Genomic DNA, 16,693 nt, shown 5'->3' with positions numbered 1-16,693 from the left:
TGGTGCATTTGTTTAATGATCCAACATGGAATGTTTTAAAATCTAGGGGTGTGTATTTTTTTCCTCATGGTTTGCTCTTACACTAGTATTTTTGGACAAGAGTATATACTCGTATTAGTGGGCCAGTGCACTGTAGAACTGGGGGATGTCCTTTGAATTTCTGGTCAGAGCACAAGTTGGGGGAAATCAAAGATAATCCACATGTGCCATACTAGATAAGTTTTTTGTTTTTGAAAAATGTTCCAGAACTTTAATTGAGGACTTTGATCTGCAAATATACAGTTGCTGCAGTTGTCTGTCTTGTGTAAACCAGGTGACTCTCTCCCTTTGAAGAACTAATTGATGGGTTAAACAATCCTGACCATTCCAAAGCACTGGCTGCTGAGGTAGCTTTCAGAGGGTGTGGTAGTAGTGGTTATTCTTTATGGCTGTACCATCCTAGCATGATATGGCTTTTGATGTTTTCTTTTAAGTTCTCAATCTGTCCTGGCTCAAAGCCATTGTTTAGAAGTGATAAAGATACTGACTGGCTGCCCTGAGTTTAGTTGTTTCTAAATGTTCTCAGGCTATCTAATTGCCTTGTAAGCTTTTGCAAGTAGTCCAGGCAGCAGTATAGATAATTTCTTTTCGAAGCATTGACCAGCATATAATTAAGCATCTTTATCAAAACATCTGAACACATTGTGCAGTGCCTCAGGAAATGTAAAGGGTTGCTTGCATATCATCCAGCAGGTGTTGAAAAGTGCTTTAGATTGCTGAACTGTGATTTCTTACAGCATTTTCTCCTTTTGTGGGCAATCAGTCCCATTAGAGGTCAGGGTTGGCTGGATGAAACTATTGCTACTCTCTCCAATGCTCATTTAAGTAAAGAATCAGACAATTAGAAATATCCTAAAAGTCAATGCTTGTAGGAAAGGGAGAAATCTGGCAAATGTCTTTGAACCAAATAATTATCATAATGTGAAAGTATTTTAGTTTGTGTGGAGAACAAATTTGTTTTATTCTGTACATAGAATCTTGCAGAACAGATCTTACATTTTAAATATTTAAAGAAATTGACAAATGAATTGTTTGTGTGTAACCATTCCCTAAATGCCACACATCCTGATACTTGCTCATGAAAACAGAACTTATCATGACTCCTTTGTAATTCTAACACTCAAAACAGTGATGTTAATGTTTAAAATAACTTTAAATATGAGAGAATACAAAATGCATAAGTTAGAGACAATGCCATAGGAAGGTAGCCAACCTTTCATCATGGATATTTTGACTAGCTCATTAGTTTCACAAATAAGACATAAAAACACACTGCTCCTAAAGCTTGTGCAGGTGTGTTTAGCTTCACTCATTATAAACTGCAGGGCTTGTCCAAATATATTTGCTTTGATATTGGAATGAGAGTCCAGTGTGGGAGAAGTGGTCATGGAGCTTCTGCTCAGTTCTCAGCATGAATGTGGTTTCTAATTTTGTGATCATACCAGTCAAATAGTAAATTGGTTTAACTGTGAAGAGTTCTTAACTATCATCTGGAATCTGAGCAGATATTTATTTGCTGTGGCTTAAAGGCCCAAGTCAAGCATGTGGCAAGCAACAAATAGCTAGGTAGCTAATTAGTTAGAATGTGTTCTATTGCTTTATTCTTCGAAGTAATTCAGGAATTGAAATAACTATTCACCTAATTATTCTGTGGTGACTTTATTGGTATTTCAATTAGGCTCCATATGACAGCATTTGGAAAAGAAATTGTGGACACTAAGGGGAAATTTAGCATAGCTAATCCAGCTAACCTGCACATCTTTGTGGATGATGGGAAGAAACTGACACAGACCTGGGAGAACATGCAATCTCCACCCAGACAGTATCTACACTAAAAGCCTTTAGCTGCACTGCAAGGGCCATACTTGTTCTAGGGTCCACCTCTCATTTATTACATAACCCCACACTATCATCCCCTGCAACATAGTTTGTCATATTGACTAATAAGATCAATTTAAAACTATAAGTAGGATCCTTGGTCTCCACCCTTTCTCTAAAAATACTTCTGTTGAAGGGTAATTATAGCAGTGTTGCTGTGATACTGACTGAAATAAAGCAAAATAGACAACAATGGACTTGATTGGAATCCCTGAATATTGCATTACTGCTTGTTCTCATTTTCAATAAGGGATTATAAAGGGGCTTTGATCTACTTCTACTACTGCCTAATGGACTTGGCTACTTGTTACTCAAAGATCAAGAGACCTAATTTCTGCTTGGTGATCAGTGAAGGGAATCACTGTCCTTTGTAATAAACAAGTCAATGATAAACTTAGGGGAAGGGGGAAGGTTGTTGGGGGTGTGTATATATAGAGGTAATATATATATGTCAATGCCAATGGTTCCCTCCACACAAGCCTCCTCCCACTTTTATATCTCTTAATTCCTTTCTTCCAGATGTAGGTATCAAGGCATTAAACAAAATATTGTGGCAGGTTTTTATGCCTTAATCAGCTCAACCAGTAAAACTGTGAAGTCTCATGATTGAAGAAACCCATTACAACCAGGACACAGCTCTGCCAGTGTAAAATAAAGCATGATTGGGGTCAAACACATTCAATTTTTGATGGTGGTGGCACTAGCCAAAGAATGACTGTAATTTTTCAGTCTGTCAGCAGGTAGACATCAGTTTATGTTCCATGGCTTTGGCTTTGTTCTATAGATTGTTTAACCATGGCTCAAATACATTGAGTGAGTTCTTGGGTGACATGATTAAAACCTCAATGTACAACTCTCAAGACCAAAAACACTGTCCTGCTGCTTTCTCTGTTAGCAAAAACATTTATTCAGTAGATTTTTGGGTAATTAGGAAATTAAGTAGTCTGGGGACAGTGGAGTTCAGTCATGAATGGCTAAGCAGACTCATGTGGCCAACTGCTGTACCCATTAGATTCTCATGGATACAGCAGATGGGATAAATATGCAAGTTACCTGAGTGGTAATGTCTCTGCACAAAATAACAAAAATACTATTAAGCTATCCAAAGTTTGGATATTTATTGGCAGAGTCATACATTCTTTGTGCAGATGGTTACTTCGTAAACTGAGCATTAAATTCAGCCTGGTCTTTACTCCCTTTGTTGTTCTTCAAGCAAGGATAAAAGCCCACCTACTGCATACAAAAACTTGCATTCACAGAGGCATTATCAAAAAAGACTTAAAATTGAGCTATCCTACCTAGCTCTTGAAATAAAAATAAAAGGCAGCCATCTGACAGGGTTGTTTGTGATGCAAGCCCAGTGCAAACAGAAATACACACAAAGCCAAGTGCATTGGTAAGATGAAATTAACAAATGCGCAAAGACTGAAAGATGATCTAATCTGAGTTACAAACTGTGGTTTGACTGACTCATCAGGAAATGGAAGGCTGGACCATAGAGTTTGATCTTTGGCCCCAGCTCCTGTCCAGTAGCCTGTGTATATTTACTTTAGTTGCAGAGTGCTCTTATGTCACTGCCCAATCAATTGCCCAAGCTACATATCCACTAAAATTGCATGGCCGATCAATCTTGAATTAAAATCAAAACTGCAGGACGAGGATAAAACACGCATTGAGCTGCTCAGCTAATAATGAGTTTACTCATGCAGAATTAGCTCAAATAATTCAACAGAAAATCTAATAAAGTTCATGACGCAGCACAAAGGAAAGTGCATTAAATATTTTACACTGGGAAACCCATGGCATCCTTATTGGGAGAGATCTTGAACCTCATGTCCCCACATTGACATTAATCTTCAGGTGAGAATGAGGTAAATGCAATGACATGACCAAAATTCTCATCAAATAAATGGAGTAGTCACATTGTCTTGTGAACCTTGTTCTTTCTTCTGGTTTATATCTTCATAATTTAAAAAAAAGGAAACTGAAGATCAAGGAGACTAAAAAGAAGTTTAAATGGAAGCAGCATAGCCCCACACAGCAGGGTACAAGTCAGAAACTCAAAACAGTTGTTCTTTAACCAGCTGCATCATGTCCATTACAAACATGGCCTGTTACAGCCCTCAGATTATGGCCCTTTTCAGAAAGCCTGAAATACAGTGCCAAACAGACGATGAGTGAAGACGCACAAAGAGGTCCCATATGATACACTGGCTTCTGGTTTTGCACTGGGTGGCAATGGCAAGATTCAATGTGTCCCATTTGCTGCAGCTTGTGACGTGGGACACAGGATGAAAGGTGCCTCTTGAGTCAGGTCTTTGAGGACATTGAATAAAAGATCGGGCATGTGGTCAGTTATCATCCTGGGGCTGATAAGAATGTTGCTGAAGGACAATGCATCAGACCATAATGTGTGGTACTTCGCTTGAGAAAAGCAGAAACTAGATGGGAGGAGAGAAAGAGCAAAAGATTAGATAGAATTAACTGTACAATCGTTAAATGCAACATAGGGTCACTGACCACTCAAGCAGAAATAGAACATAGAAAATAGAAGCAGGAGGCGGCCATTCAGCCCTTTGAGCCTGCTCTGCCATTTATTTTGATCATGGCTCATCAAGTTTAATATCCTGATCTTGCCTTCCCCCCACATCTTCCATAAACAGCAATGTGTCAAAATGACCAGGTTAACCGTTTTAAAAATGTTGGCAGAGGATAAATGTTGGAAAGAACTGTTTTTTTAAATACTGCCTTGTGGCATCTTTTGCATTCACCTGCAAGATTAGACATCTGAAAGATGGCACTTCCAAAAGTGCAGCAGCCCTACAGTACTGCACTGAAGCATGAACTTTCACTGGCAGGACCATGAAGAAAGAGCAGGGAGTGAGTCAAGTAGGATAACTCTTTCAAATGGCTGGTACATCAACAATGGGCAAATGTGCCTTCTTTGGAATACAAGTGGTTGCAGATATTTTAATGTGGAACGTACCAGGGAGTGGGACTAATTGAATTACTCTTCTAAAAACAGTAATGCAGACTCAATGGGTCCATTCTGTACATTCTATGCTTTAGGCTAGCACAGGCTTTCCAACCTTGTTACAAGCAACATGGTGGCACAGTGGTTAGCACTGCTGCCTCAGTGCCACAGACTTGGGTTCAATTTTGGTCACGTGCGCATGTGTGGAGATTGCACATTCTCCCCATGTGCTCCAGTTTCCTTCCACAATCCAGGGGTGTCAGGTTATGTGGATTGGCCATGTTAAATTGCCCCTTGGTGTCCCAAGATGTGTAGGTTAGGGATAAGCTATGGGAAATGTGTGGGGTTATGGGGATAGGGTAGAGGAGGGGACCTGGGTAGATACTCTGTCAGAAACTGATGGGCTGAATTGCCACTTCTGCATTGTTGGGATTCTATGAACAAAACTTGCAGTGAATACAACCACATTGCCAACATGTTCAATTTAGACATTATATTGTTGCATATTTTCTCTGAACAATGTATATTCTTCCAGTACTTTAAGATTCACAGCAACTTTGCAGTAAAAATCATCCAAACGTACTGTTAAAAATAAAGTGACAGTGGAATATTTTGAAGTAGTATAATCACCTCCCCGTGCTGTGTTCTTTCATAATGTAAATGATCTTCCCTGGAAGGAAGAGCTGAGGGCCATAAAAAGGTGAACTGGAAGGTGACTCGTCAGGGATGCTGGTGTAGGAAGCGGACCTGTTCCCCATGAGAGTCTGTTCCGCGAGAAGTGGCCAAGTCAGTTGCTCCTGTTGCCTGTCATCCAGCTCACTGGGGAAATTGTCTGGATCCCCTCCAAATATCTCATACCAACATCCTCGCAGCAGAATCTGATACTGGACAGAAAGAAAAACAGACGTGCAGATTTACCAACTCTGTAATCAAAGATTTAATGCTGCAAGATGAGATAGAAGGGATAAATGCTGAAGAAAGATTGCATGGACTAGACTTTTTACTCCCATAAGTATAGAAGATTAAGCAGTGATCTAATGGAGGCATTTAAGATGATTAAATTATTTTGATTCTTTTGTGGGGAATACAGATAGAGAAACATAAAATTAAAGAGCCAAATTAAAATGCCCAATTAAAAAAATAACTATACCCAAAGGCACTACAGCAACAAAATATATTTATAAATTAAACTATCAAATGAGCAATGTTAGGTACAGGTGACAGCCATTCAGCTCCTCAGGGCTGTAACACTATTCAATTACATCATGACTGATCTATTTCCTAAGTCTATCTATGTTTCTGCTCCATGTCTGGGGTGATGTAAGCATTTTGCAAAAAGGGGTAACAGAAATCTGGAACTCTAAACATAAATCTCAAAAGCTGTTGATTTTGGGGATCAATTGAACCGAGATGGATCAATTTTTGTTCGGTGTGTTAAAGGGATACTGAACAAAGGCAGTTATATGGAGTTAAGATGCAGCTCAATCTTGGTATAACTGGATGGTGAAATAGGCTCATGGGGCTTAATGACCTCCTTCTGTGCCTTGTGTTCCACGTTTGGAGGCCCAAAGAATCCAACTTAATGCTTTTTTTCAAACAAGTTCTTACACTGCCTGTCATTTTTTTAAAATTGATTACCTTGAGGTTATAATTTTAATAGGTGGTTTGATTGCAGTTAATGTGGGTATTCTTCCAAATAAGCCTGCATTTCCCCTTGAATTTGGCAGTAAGATGGAGGGGTGGGGGGGGGGGGGAGGAATGAGAAAATATATGGATGCTTCAATGGCTGAAGGCACTGCACATGATAGTACTAAGCTGTACAGACTAGGACTGCTGAAGTTCAAACCCCTGTTGTACCGAGCTTCCTGATTCTAGCCTGTACATGCTACTTAGATAGCTCAAGAGCCAGTAGAGGCATAATGAGCCGAATTATCTCTTTCTGTGCTGCACATTCTATGGTCAATGATTAACCTCATCAACTCCATTTATAAATAACATGTTGCTGACAAATGATGGCGCAGAGCACACAGAATGTCTGGGACAGGTTGTACATTTCAATGATGTTTTCCTCTGTAGCATGACACGAGCTTCATCAGTCTCTGACAGCCAGTTGCAGACTGGGCCATGCCGGAGTTGGCATTTTAATTATGGAGTCACCTCCATGTCCTTGTTAAGTGAAATGATCAATATTAAAAGAAGATTGGAGGATCAGAAATTGTAAGTAACTGCCACACTGAATGCAAATGTGTAGACCCAAACCACACAAGTGTTGAAATTATTCAACTTGCCTCCACTGATCTGTTTAGTTAATATTGTTATTACACAGCATTTGCAGCATACAAATGGGCTATGCAGCCCAGCTGGCCCATTCTGATCCTCCTCTCACTATCTTTCATCCCAACCTATCAGCAGATCCTTCTATTCCTTTCACCCTCATCTTGCTTCTCCTTAAATGAATCAATGTTATTTGCCTAAACCACTCCTGTGTAGTGAATTCCACATTCTCACCATTCTTTGGGAAGAGGTTTTTCCTTCATGTTCTAATTTATGTTATCTCATATTGGGAGTCTCCTGGATTTGGTTCCCCACCCCCAACACATACACACAAATGGAAACATGTTCTTAATGTCAACCCTATTAAATTCCTTCATAGTCTTAAAAGGGCTCAATCAGATCACCCTCAGCATTCTTTTTTCTAGAGGAATTAGTTACAGCTTGTTCAATATTTCCTGCTAGATACATACTCTCAATTCTGGTTTCACCTGTATAAGCCCTTACTTTCACATTTGTGAGTAACTATCCCCTTCTTTCAACATGGGGACCAGAACTGCGCACAGTACCTCAAGTCTGGTCTAACCATCCTTCAATACAACTTTAACATAACTTCTTTGCTTTTCAATTGTAGCCCACCAGAAATGAATCCTTGTGTTTTGTTTATTCCAACCACTGAGTAAAAATGATTGTACTGAATGCTTTCTTGGATTTATTACTGATTATCTTATATACTCAAGGTCCCAGGTCAAAGCAAAGGATTGTGTTTCTAAACAGGGCAAAATGTATGTCAATTTCCATCAGCATTTCCATCCAAATAACAAGGCAAAACATTTTAATACCTTAGGCCGGTTGCTATGGGCAATTATTCTTAATATTCTTCTTTTCAGGTCTTCTACGTTGCCAAGGCTCAGCCTGGGAACATGGAGGTTAAAATGAACATTAAGAATATAGTACTGGCAATCAGAATAAGACTGTACTTGAAGTTCACAGGTGACGCACACTGACCTTGGAATGAGATCCTTGCCCAGCACAATAGATATGATAAATCCTTTGCTAAAATCTGCCAGAGATTTACTTGGAAAAAGAAGAATTTTCAGGATTAGAATGGAGACATTATGATTTACAGTTAGACTGGAGACAATGGAATCTGGGGAGGATGCCCTTGTTCACAATGGTTCTTGTTTTCAGGAAGGAGCAATTTTGGACTAAAGTAAAGGTGCAGTCACTAAACTAGCACAATGAAGTAAAAGGTTACCAGTAACAAAAACTGTACAGTCAGCTTTTCCATGCTCTGGATGCTAAAGGTGGTATCGTTATGGGAAGGCAAGATAAAGTGTCTGGCGCGTTGCAAGTCACAAACACAGTTATAGCTCTGGATAAGTCAGCAGTGCCCAAGAGACAAAAGTATAAATAATGCAAAAGAAAAAATAGCTTCTTCCCAACCAAAAAACAGAGTTTGAGTCAGAGTTAACCTCTTCTGTTCTCAGTCAAACTGCCACATCCTGTTAGTGATATGCAGGGAGGACGATAATCTCTCTTATCCAATTGTCCCTCATTACTCAAATAAAAAAAAAATCACTTCAGTCATTCCAATTAGCAGCCAACTTCCTTTATCCAGGTACCAGCTGGAACTTGACTGTACCCAAACTGGGGGGACATTAAGCAGCATGGTAAGTCATCAAATGGGGTAAATCATCAAGCACTTAAGCACCTTTACAGCTTAAATATTGTTGCCTTCCTTTATGCCATCTCCCTGCCTGAATTGGATTCAATTTGATTTTTGGAGTTTGCCTGGTCCGCTCTGAGCACTGGCTTTGTAACTTTAAGAATGGAGTTAAAATTTTAGACATTGCCAGGAATTGAAAGTTAGTCTCTGAGACAATGCTGCGAGCAAAACCTCAGAGAAAAATCACAAGGGCATTAAAAAAGTCTGTTTTCTCTTCATATTTTTTGAAACACTTATTGAAATATTGGAGATTGTGTATAAAAAGGCCACTTGGTGGTAATCAAAAATTATCCAATAAGATAAAGGAATCTGCGATTTTCCGATTGGTTGGGAATGGACATGCCAGGTGATCAACTGCAGGAGTGCTGATAAGAGGCTCCATGAGAACAGACATCCTGGACAACCAGTGGTAGACATGTGGGGCAGAATTCCACAAAGATGGCCATTCTGGACAACCAGTGATGAACATGTGCAACTGTGGCAAATGGACAAGAGATAAAAATCTCTGATAAGGAAAACATCCAGAGTTGGAAACTGACCAGTGGTATTACATGTTGCTGTTTTATACTGGGTCAGCCAGAATCTCTCAGATTCAGATCTCATTTCATTGCTCTGGGTCAGCCGTCTCCAACCATCCGAAATCTCTCAGTGTAGCATGGTTACACTGTCACTTCCACCTGAAACAGGCCAATTCTAGGGGCATTAATTTTAGATCATGCTGTAAGAGTGAAAACACTGGGAGACTAACTGAAAATGCACTCAAATGCCAAGTGGGCCAAGCACACCCTTCAAATAAGAATTTAAGTGCATAAAATTTGAATTGTTAAAAATATTGAAGAAAAATCCACCTCAAGTATAAATGATTTAATTTGATTGTCCTAAAACCTTATCATTAACAAAAAGGCTGTGCAGTCATTTTACACCTCTCACCTTAGCAGACCTCCTGGAGGAGAAAATGCATAGCATCGGAGCTCTGGGAAGGAGTTGCGAAGCAATATAGCGAGGATTGAGGCTGCACCCGCTCCCAGACTGTGGCCAGTTATGATCAATTTATATTTCTACAAAGGAAAACATGCTTACTTCAACAAGACATGATAACTTCAAGCAACTAAAATCAGTTCTGTAGCAGGTAACTGGCATAACACATTAAGTTTTCTTGCTTAGCTTGCCAACTGCATGGAGAAAACGGAGATGTAAAGAGTTCCAAACCTCTTCTCATAACAGTTCCCAATATTCCAATTGCCCCCAAACTCCTTGCTAAAGTGGATCATTTCCATTTGTGGAGATTATCAGAGCTCAATTCTGATGTAACCATCGTGCATCCAGCAGGGTCACAACAGGAGCAGCGACTTGGTTAATTCCAGTGCCACCATGGTTCAGATCCAGTAACTCAACACAGGGCAGGAGCTGGTGCTGGGATCTTTCTGGTCTGTATCTCAGCTTTCCACGGAGTGGTAGTGACACTAAATGAATTTTTATCTCCCTGGAATAGACGTGCATCCATGGCAGCCTAGGATACACTGCACAGGGAATGGAGCTACATCTTTAGTCATTTTGGACTGTTTCCATGACCAGAATGAAACCGGCTGAAAAGCATGAAGATAATTTTTTATCCTTTAGACTTCAAAACTGACATTTAGAATCAGCGTCAAAAACAAACCCTTCAGTACAACAAAATATAGAATGCAAGAATAGTCATTTGAGAGAGCACAAGTCTCCAGAAAGCTCTCTGGAATAGGACCTGATTGAAAGATTTGTGTAAAAGCAATTACAAAAACAAATCTCAAACAAAAATGTAATTATATATTATCAGTAAGAAGTCTCACAACACCAGGTTAAAGTCCAATGGGTCTATTAGGAATCATGAGCTTTTGAAGTGCTGCTCCTTCATCGAGTGTGTGGTCTTGCTGATCTGTATGTCTCAGTTTTTAATGGAGTCATTAGCCATGAAGTGGTAGTGACACTAAATTAATTTACCCAGTGAAGGAGCAGTGCTCCGAAAGCTCATGATTCCAAATAAACCTGTTGGACTTTAACTGTTGAGAGAATTCTTTCTGTGCCCACCCCAGCCCACTAAAGGTGTTCAAATCCAGAGGTGATCTTGACAGATCCTCCTTATTTACTCTGCTTCTACTGGCAGGAGGGCTGGTAATCAGAGCTCAGATTCAAGAGAAACGGCAACAGAACTGGTGGGAATTAGGTTATTTTTCTCAGTGGGTCATAGTCTGGAATGTGCCTCTGCAAAAGGGGATGGAAGCAGATTTAACAATAACTTCCAAAAGGAACTAAAATAAATAACTAAAAATATAATTTGCAGAGTTTTGGGGAAAGGACATGGGAAGTGGGACTAATTGGACAGTTGTTGTGCAAAACAATTAAAATATCAAAGTAACCTGGTAACCAAAGCAAAGTCTGTAATCGCTTGCTGCTTAACTATTATAATAAGATCATTGAGTATTGCTGAATGATCATGTTACCGTATAATGTGGTTTTCTCATATTGTATTAGTTGATTAGTTATTCTACCCCCCAATTTTTCTTTGCATTATTTGTGGCGGGGGAGGGGGTCCCAATTCTCTGGGAGAAAACCCGGAAATGCAGCCTGACTGTGTATCCTGGAAAGCATTCCCCCTCCATCACCTCAGCTGACAATCCAGAACAGGGGGTCTGGACAGTGTAGGTCCAAGGTGGCCTCCCCTCCTCAGGCTGAACATCTGTAAGGTGTAACCTCCAGACACAAGTACCTCTGAAGGATTGCACCCCGCAGCAGGGGAAAAACCCAGGAGGCAGTGCCTAGGAGGGCAACGGATATGCTTCAATGTTTATTTTTGTTGTGTATAGTTTGCTGTGTTGTATTAATGTTTGTAGATTTGTGAATTATGATTTGAGGTGTGTTTAGAGGGCAAAGCCCTGGAAAACTATAACCGACTATGAACCCTTTCTAAATAGAAAGTAATAGTCGTAGGTTATTGATAAATGGGTGGTGTTAGCCATCATATTCATTCTTTGAATATCTGTAATTGATTTGTAATAAATACAAGAAAACCCCATACTACCAAGTTTGCTTAGACTGTTGCTTCAGTATGCTACTCAGTTATTGTATAAAATCCGTCATTATATTTACACACACACACGGTTTCAGATAGAACAGTTCAGCGCTTATTGAATCAGGACAAATATTTATTAGAAGAGAGTTTTGTCGTAACACAGGAGTACTGGATTTCCCTAATTATCATAGACTCATTGAAGCCCCACAGTGCAGATGGAGGCCATTCGGCCCATCAAGTCGGCTCTGACAACAATCCCACGTAGGCCCTATCCCCATAACACCACATATTTGCCCCACTAATCCCTCTAATCCATGCATCCCAGGACACTTGACGGCAACTTAGCATGGCCAATGCACTCAACCCACACATCTTATAACATTAAATAAAATTAATTATATTTTAACAGTCTTTGCTTTGATTTCCTCAGGTCACTCACCATTAACAAAATGCAACAAGTAAACCGCAGCTTCTCCCTTCAAACATTTTCAGCTTTTCAAAACATGCATCAACTAAGCCCACATGTTCAAAAATACAAATATTCAAACTCACAGGGACAATTGTGAAAGCTTGATTCAAAATCCCTTCGTTGATTAGTTTCTTGTGAATGTAACTTGCTGCCTGGAGAATCCCCTGGAAGGGAATGTTTTTAAATGAGTCAGTTAATGGTCATGCATACTTAATTTACCACCTAGCTGGACCAACCACTTGATGTCTGCACAGGCTCACAGTTAGACGTTTGGCAACGTGCAGTCTTTCACTTCCAATCCATTCAGACACTGCACTTATTTTGAATAAAAGGGCTCTCCATTAAGTTCAAGCTCATTTGAAAACAGCAATCACTCTCCTCTTATATACACACATTACAATGGAAAAGACTAGATTCAGTCACTATCGGTCTCATTAGCCACCTGCTGGGTCACGTAGTGACCAAAAAGTATTTCCAGAAGATCAATCTGGAGGGTTCCCTTTTTAAAAGATGATAAATAAATCACTTCTTTCTGCAGCCTAACAGCCAGAGCTGGAGCTATCCTAAGTTGAGCCAGACAGCCCAGAGTAATGATAGTTTTAAAATGATTCCTATCTAAAGGTTGTCTAATTGGTTCAAAGAAAAGAAGCAAAAGCACATGGGGAAAGAGAGTAGGAAAATTAGGCTAATTGATAGCTCATCCAGAGAATCAGTTCAGGCACACTAGCCAAAATGGCCTCCTCCAGTGCTACATAGTCACAAAATTGTTGTGGTGCAGGAGGCCGCCACTTGGCTCATTGTGCCTGCACCAGCTCATCAAACAAGTATTATGACTTTGTGCAATTCCTTTGCCTTTTCCCTGTCCCCTTGCACATTTTTTCTGTTCAAATAATCATCCAATGCCCTCTTGAATGCCTCGATTAAACCTGCCGCCACCACACTTCCAGGCAATACATTCCAAACCTGAACGACATGTTGTACGAAAAAGTTTTTTTCTCACATCACATTTGCTTCTTTTGCAAATCACTTGAAGTCTGTGCCCTCTTGTTCTTGATTCTTTAAGGGCAGGAACAGTTTCTCCTCATCTACTCTGTCCACCTCCCTCATTATCTCTATTAAATCTCCTCTTAGCTTTCATCTCAATGTCTCCAATCTATCCTCAGAACAGAAGTTTCTCAACCTTGGGACCATACTAGTAAACCTTTCCTGCACTCTTTTTAATACATTCACATCCTTCCTACAGTGTGGCACCCAGACTGTACACAATATTCTAGCTATGTCTTGTATAAGTTCAGCAAAATCTCCATGCTTCGTACCCTAAAGCAGAATGCTATATGTTTCATTAACTGCTCAATCTACCTGTCCTGCCACCTTCGATTACCTATGCACACTCTTAAGAATTTTACCCCATTTGTTACATTGTAGCTCCATGTTCTTTCTACCAAACTATCTCACCTCACATCTCTCCACATTGAACTTCATCTGTCACCTGTCTGCCCACTCCAGCTTGTCTGTCCTTTTCAAGTTCTACACTGTCTCTTCATAATTTACAATACTTCCAAGTTTTGTAACATCTGAAAACTTTGAAATTGTTCCCTATACATTGAAATCTACTTCATTAATATATAATTAGGAAAAGCAGGAGTCCCTATACCGATTTCTGGGGAACACCACTGCAAACTTTCCTTCAGCCCAAGAAATATCCATTAACCATTGCTACTGTTTTTTATTCCACGAGCGATAATCTTCTCAAGTCTGTTGTGTGGCACTGTATCAAATACCTTCTGAAAATCCATGTACACCACATCAACAGCATTACTCTAATGAACCCTCTCCGTTAGTTCCTCAAAAAACTTCAAGTTAAATTAGGCATGATTTCCCCATTAGAAATCAATGCTGGCTCTTTCTAATCAACCCACATTTATCCATGTGATTACTAATTCTATTTAAATAATTGATTCTAGAAGCTTGCCTACTACTGTTATTAAACTGACTGGCCTGTAATTGCTGGGGTTTTCCTCACAACCTTTTTTGAACAGGGGAATAACTTTTGCAATTCTCTAGTCCGCTGGCACCACCCCCAAGTCTCAAGAAGATTATGGCCAGCACCCCAGCAACTTCTATTCCCACTTCTTTCAGCAGCACTGGTTGCATTCTCATCCAGTCCTGGTGCCTTGTCAACTTTTAAGTACAGTCTATTCAACACCTCCTTCTTATCAATTTTGATCTCTTCTAGGTACAGAGTTTCCTTGTCTGTCACTGTGGCAAGGATAACATCTACTTCCTGGTACAAAGTATTCATTTATGATCTCAATCACGCTCTCCGCCTCCATGCATAAATCCCCTTTTATGTCCCTAATTGGCCCTACTCCTCTTGTTACCACACTTCTTATTTATATGCCTATAGAAGACTTTATGTTGGTTGCCAGTTTTCTCTCATAATCCCTCTTTGCTTTTCGAATGCAGTTTTTCACCACCCTTACGAGCTTGTTATATTCCTCTCGGTTCTTAACTTATTTTCTACCGACACCTGTCACAAGTACACATTTTCTTCCTCATCTTAATTTCTATCTCCTCTTTCACCCAGGGAGCTCTGGATTTGTTTTCCCTTTCAAGGGAATATACTTTGACTATGTCTGGGCCATTTCTTTTTTGAAGGTAGCCCATTGTTCAGCCAGTTTTTCCCATCAGCCTTTGCTCCAATCTAACTGGCCCAGTTTCATTCTTGCTTCACTGAAATTGGCTTTACACCAGTTAATTATTCTTATTTTGATTTGCCTATTATCCTTTTCTATCAACATTGTAAACCTTACGATACAGGATTATTGTTTCCTAAATGCTCTCCCACTAACATTTTATCTATTTGGCCCATCTCATTTCCAAGAACTCGGTCCAAAAGTGCATCCTTCCTTGCTGGTCTAGAAAATTTTCCTGAACACAGTCTAGGAACTTTTGCCCTTCTCACTCTTCACACTACCACTGCCTCAGTCTACATTTGGATAATTAAACCCAATTATATCTACTCTATAATGTTTGCGTTCCTCTAACTTCCCTGCAGATTTGTTCTTCTACATTTTCATCACTAGTTGGCGCTCTCTAGACAACACTGAGCAAGGAATTGCATCCTTTTTGTTCCTCAGCTTCAGCCAAATTGGTTCTGTCCTTGAAACCCCTGGGACATCCTCTTTCTCCAGCATCCACAATGCTGTCCCTAACCAATACCACCATCCCTCCTCCTTTCTTATCTTTCCTAAACACCTTGTACCCAAAATGTTTAATATCCAGTCCTGCCCTTCCTTGAACCAGGTCTATGATACTGCCACAACATCATATTTCCACAACCCAATCTGTACTGTAACTCTTCAGTCTACTCATTATACTCTGTGTATTCACATATGTGTACAATAACTTTGAATTAGACATCATTAATTTTCTCCAATTTCAACTATTAACTTACTAGTCTCTTTGCTGGTGCTTTCTGCCCTCCCAGAATTCTGTGCATCCTGGGGTATTCCTCTCAGTTCCCACACCTTTGTCGAGTTAGTTTAAAGCTGTCCTGACAGTACTAGAACAACTAGCAGCATAGCAAGGAACTCAGTCCCAATTCTGGTCAGGTGCAACCTGCCCAGCTTGTACAGGCACCAACAACCCCAGTCCCAGTAATCTAAATCGCCCCCTCTTGCACCATCATTCCAACACGCATTCATCTGCCTTATCTTCCTATTTCGGTACTTACTGTCACATGGCACTGGGGATAATCCGGAGATTACTACACTTGATGTCCTTCTTGCTCATTTTCCACCGGGCTCCCTAAATTCTGATTCCAAAACCCTATTCTCCTTCTTACCTGTCATTGGTATCAGTGTGGACCAAGACTTGTGGCTATTCACCCTCCCCTAGAACAATGTCTTTCAGCCACTCTGTGACATTTTTGATTACCCTGACACCAGGGGGGCAATATATCATCCTGGAGTTATGTCTACAGCCACAGAAATGCCTTCTGTTCCCTTAACTAATGAATTTTCTATTACTATTTCTCTTCCCCCCTATATAACTGAGTTGCTCATGACACCACAAACCTACTATCCTATACTCTGATGTAGAACTTCAGACTGCTATTTAACCAGATTACTGCACATTTGCAGTTTAATTTCAGCTTTGGTGCTGATCTAAAGTCCAAGCTGAAAAGCACAAGATTCTGACTTTAATGGGAACTGCTTCACAGCCACATTATGGTTGCAGAATAAATGCTGAAACAAAAGTGTATCTTGCACAATTTTCATGTGT

At 40.0% G+C, this 16,693-nt stretch overlaps 1 protein-coding gene across 1 annotated transcript in view; it reads right to left on the bottom strand.

Moving 5' to 3' along the window:
• Positions 1–76: 76 nt before the first annotated feature.
• daglb (diacylglycerol lipase, beta) overlaps positions 77–16,693 on the bottom strand; it is a 40,263-nt gene continuing 23,646 nt past the window's right edge. The window contains exons 10-15 of the mRNA XM_080206800.1: positions 12,490–12,570; positions 9,822–9,949; positions 8,171–8,239; positions 8,005–8,077; positions 5,522–5,775; positions 77–4,358 (exon numbers count right to left, since the gene is read on the bottom strand). Of these exons, the coding sequence (XP_080062926.1) occupies positions 4,166–4,358; positions 5,522–5,775; positions 8,005–8,077; positions 8,171–8,239; positions 9,822–9,949; positions 12,490–12,570 (798 nt within the window). The 3' untranslated portion in view covers positions 77–4,165. The remainder of the gene's footprint in view (positions 4,359–5,521; positions 5,776–8,004; positions 8,078–8,170; positions 8,240–9,821; positions 9,950–12,489; positions 12,571–16,693) is intronic.

This window comes from Carcharhinus amblyrhynchos, chromosome 18, assembly GCF_965287045.1.
Source record: "Carcharhinus amblyrhynchos chromosome 18, sCarAmb.v2.hapA, whole genome shotgun sequence".
Lineage (NCBI taxonomy): Eukaryota > Metazoa > Chordata > Chondrichthyes > Carcharhiniformes > Carcharhinidae > Carcharhinus > Carcharhinus amblyrhynchos.
This window is presented reverse-complemented; position numbering and strand designations above follow the sequence as displayed.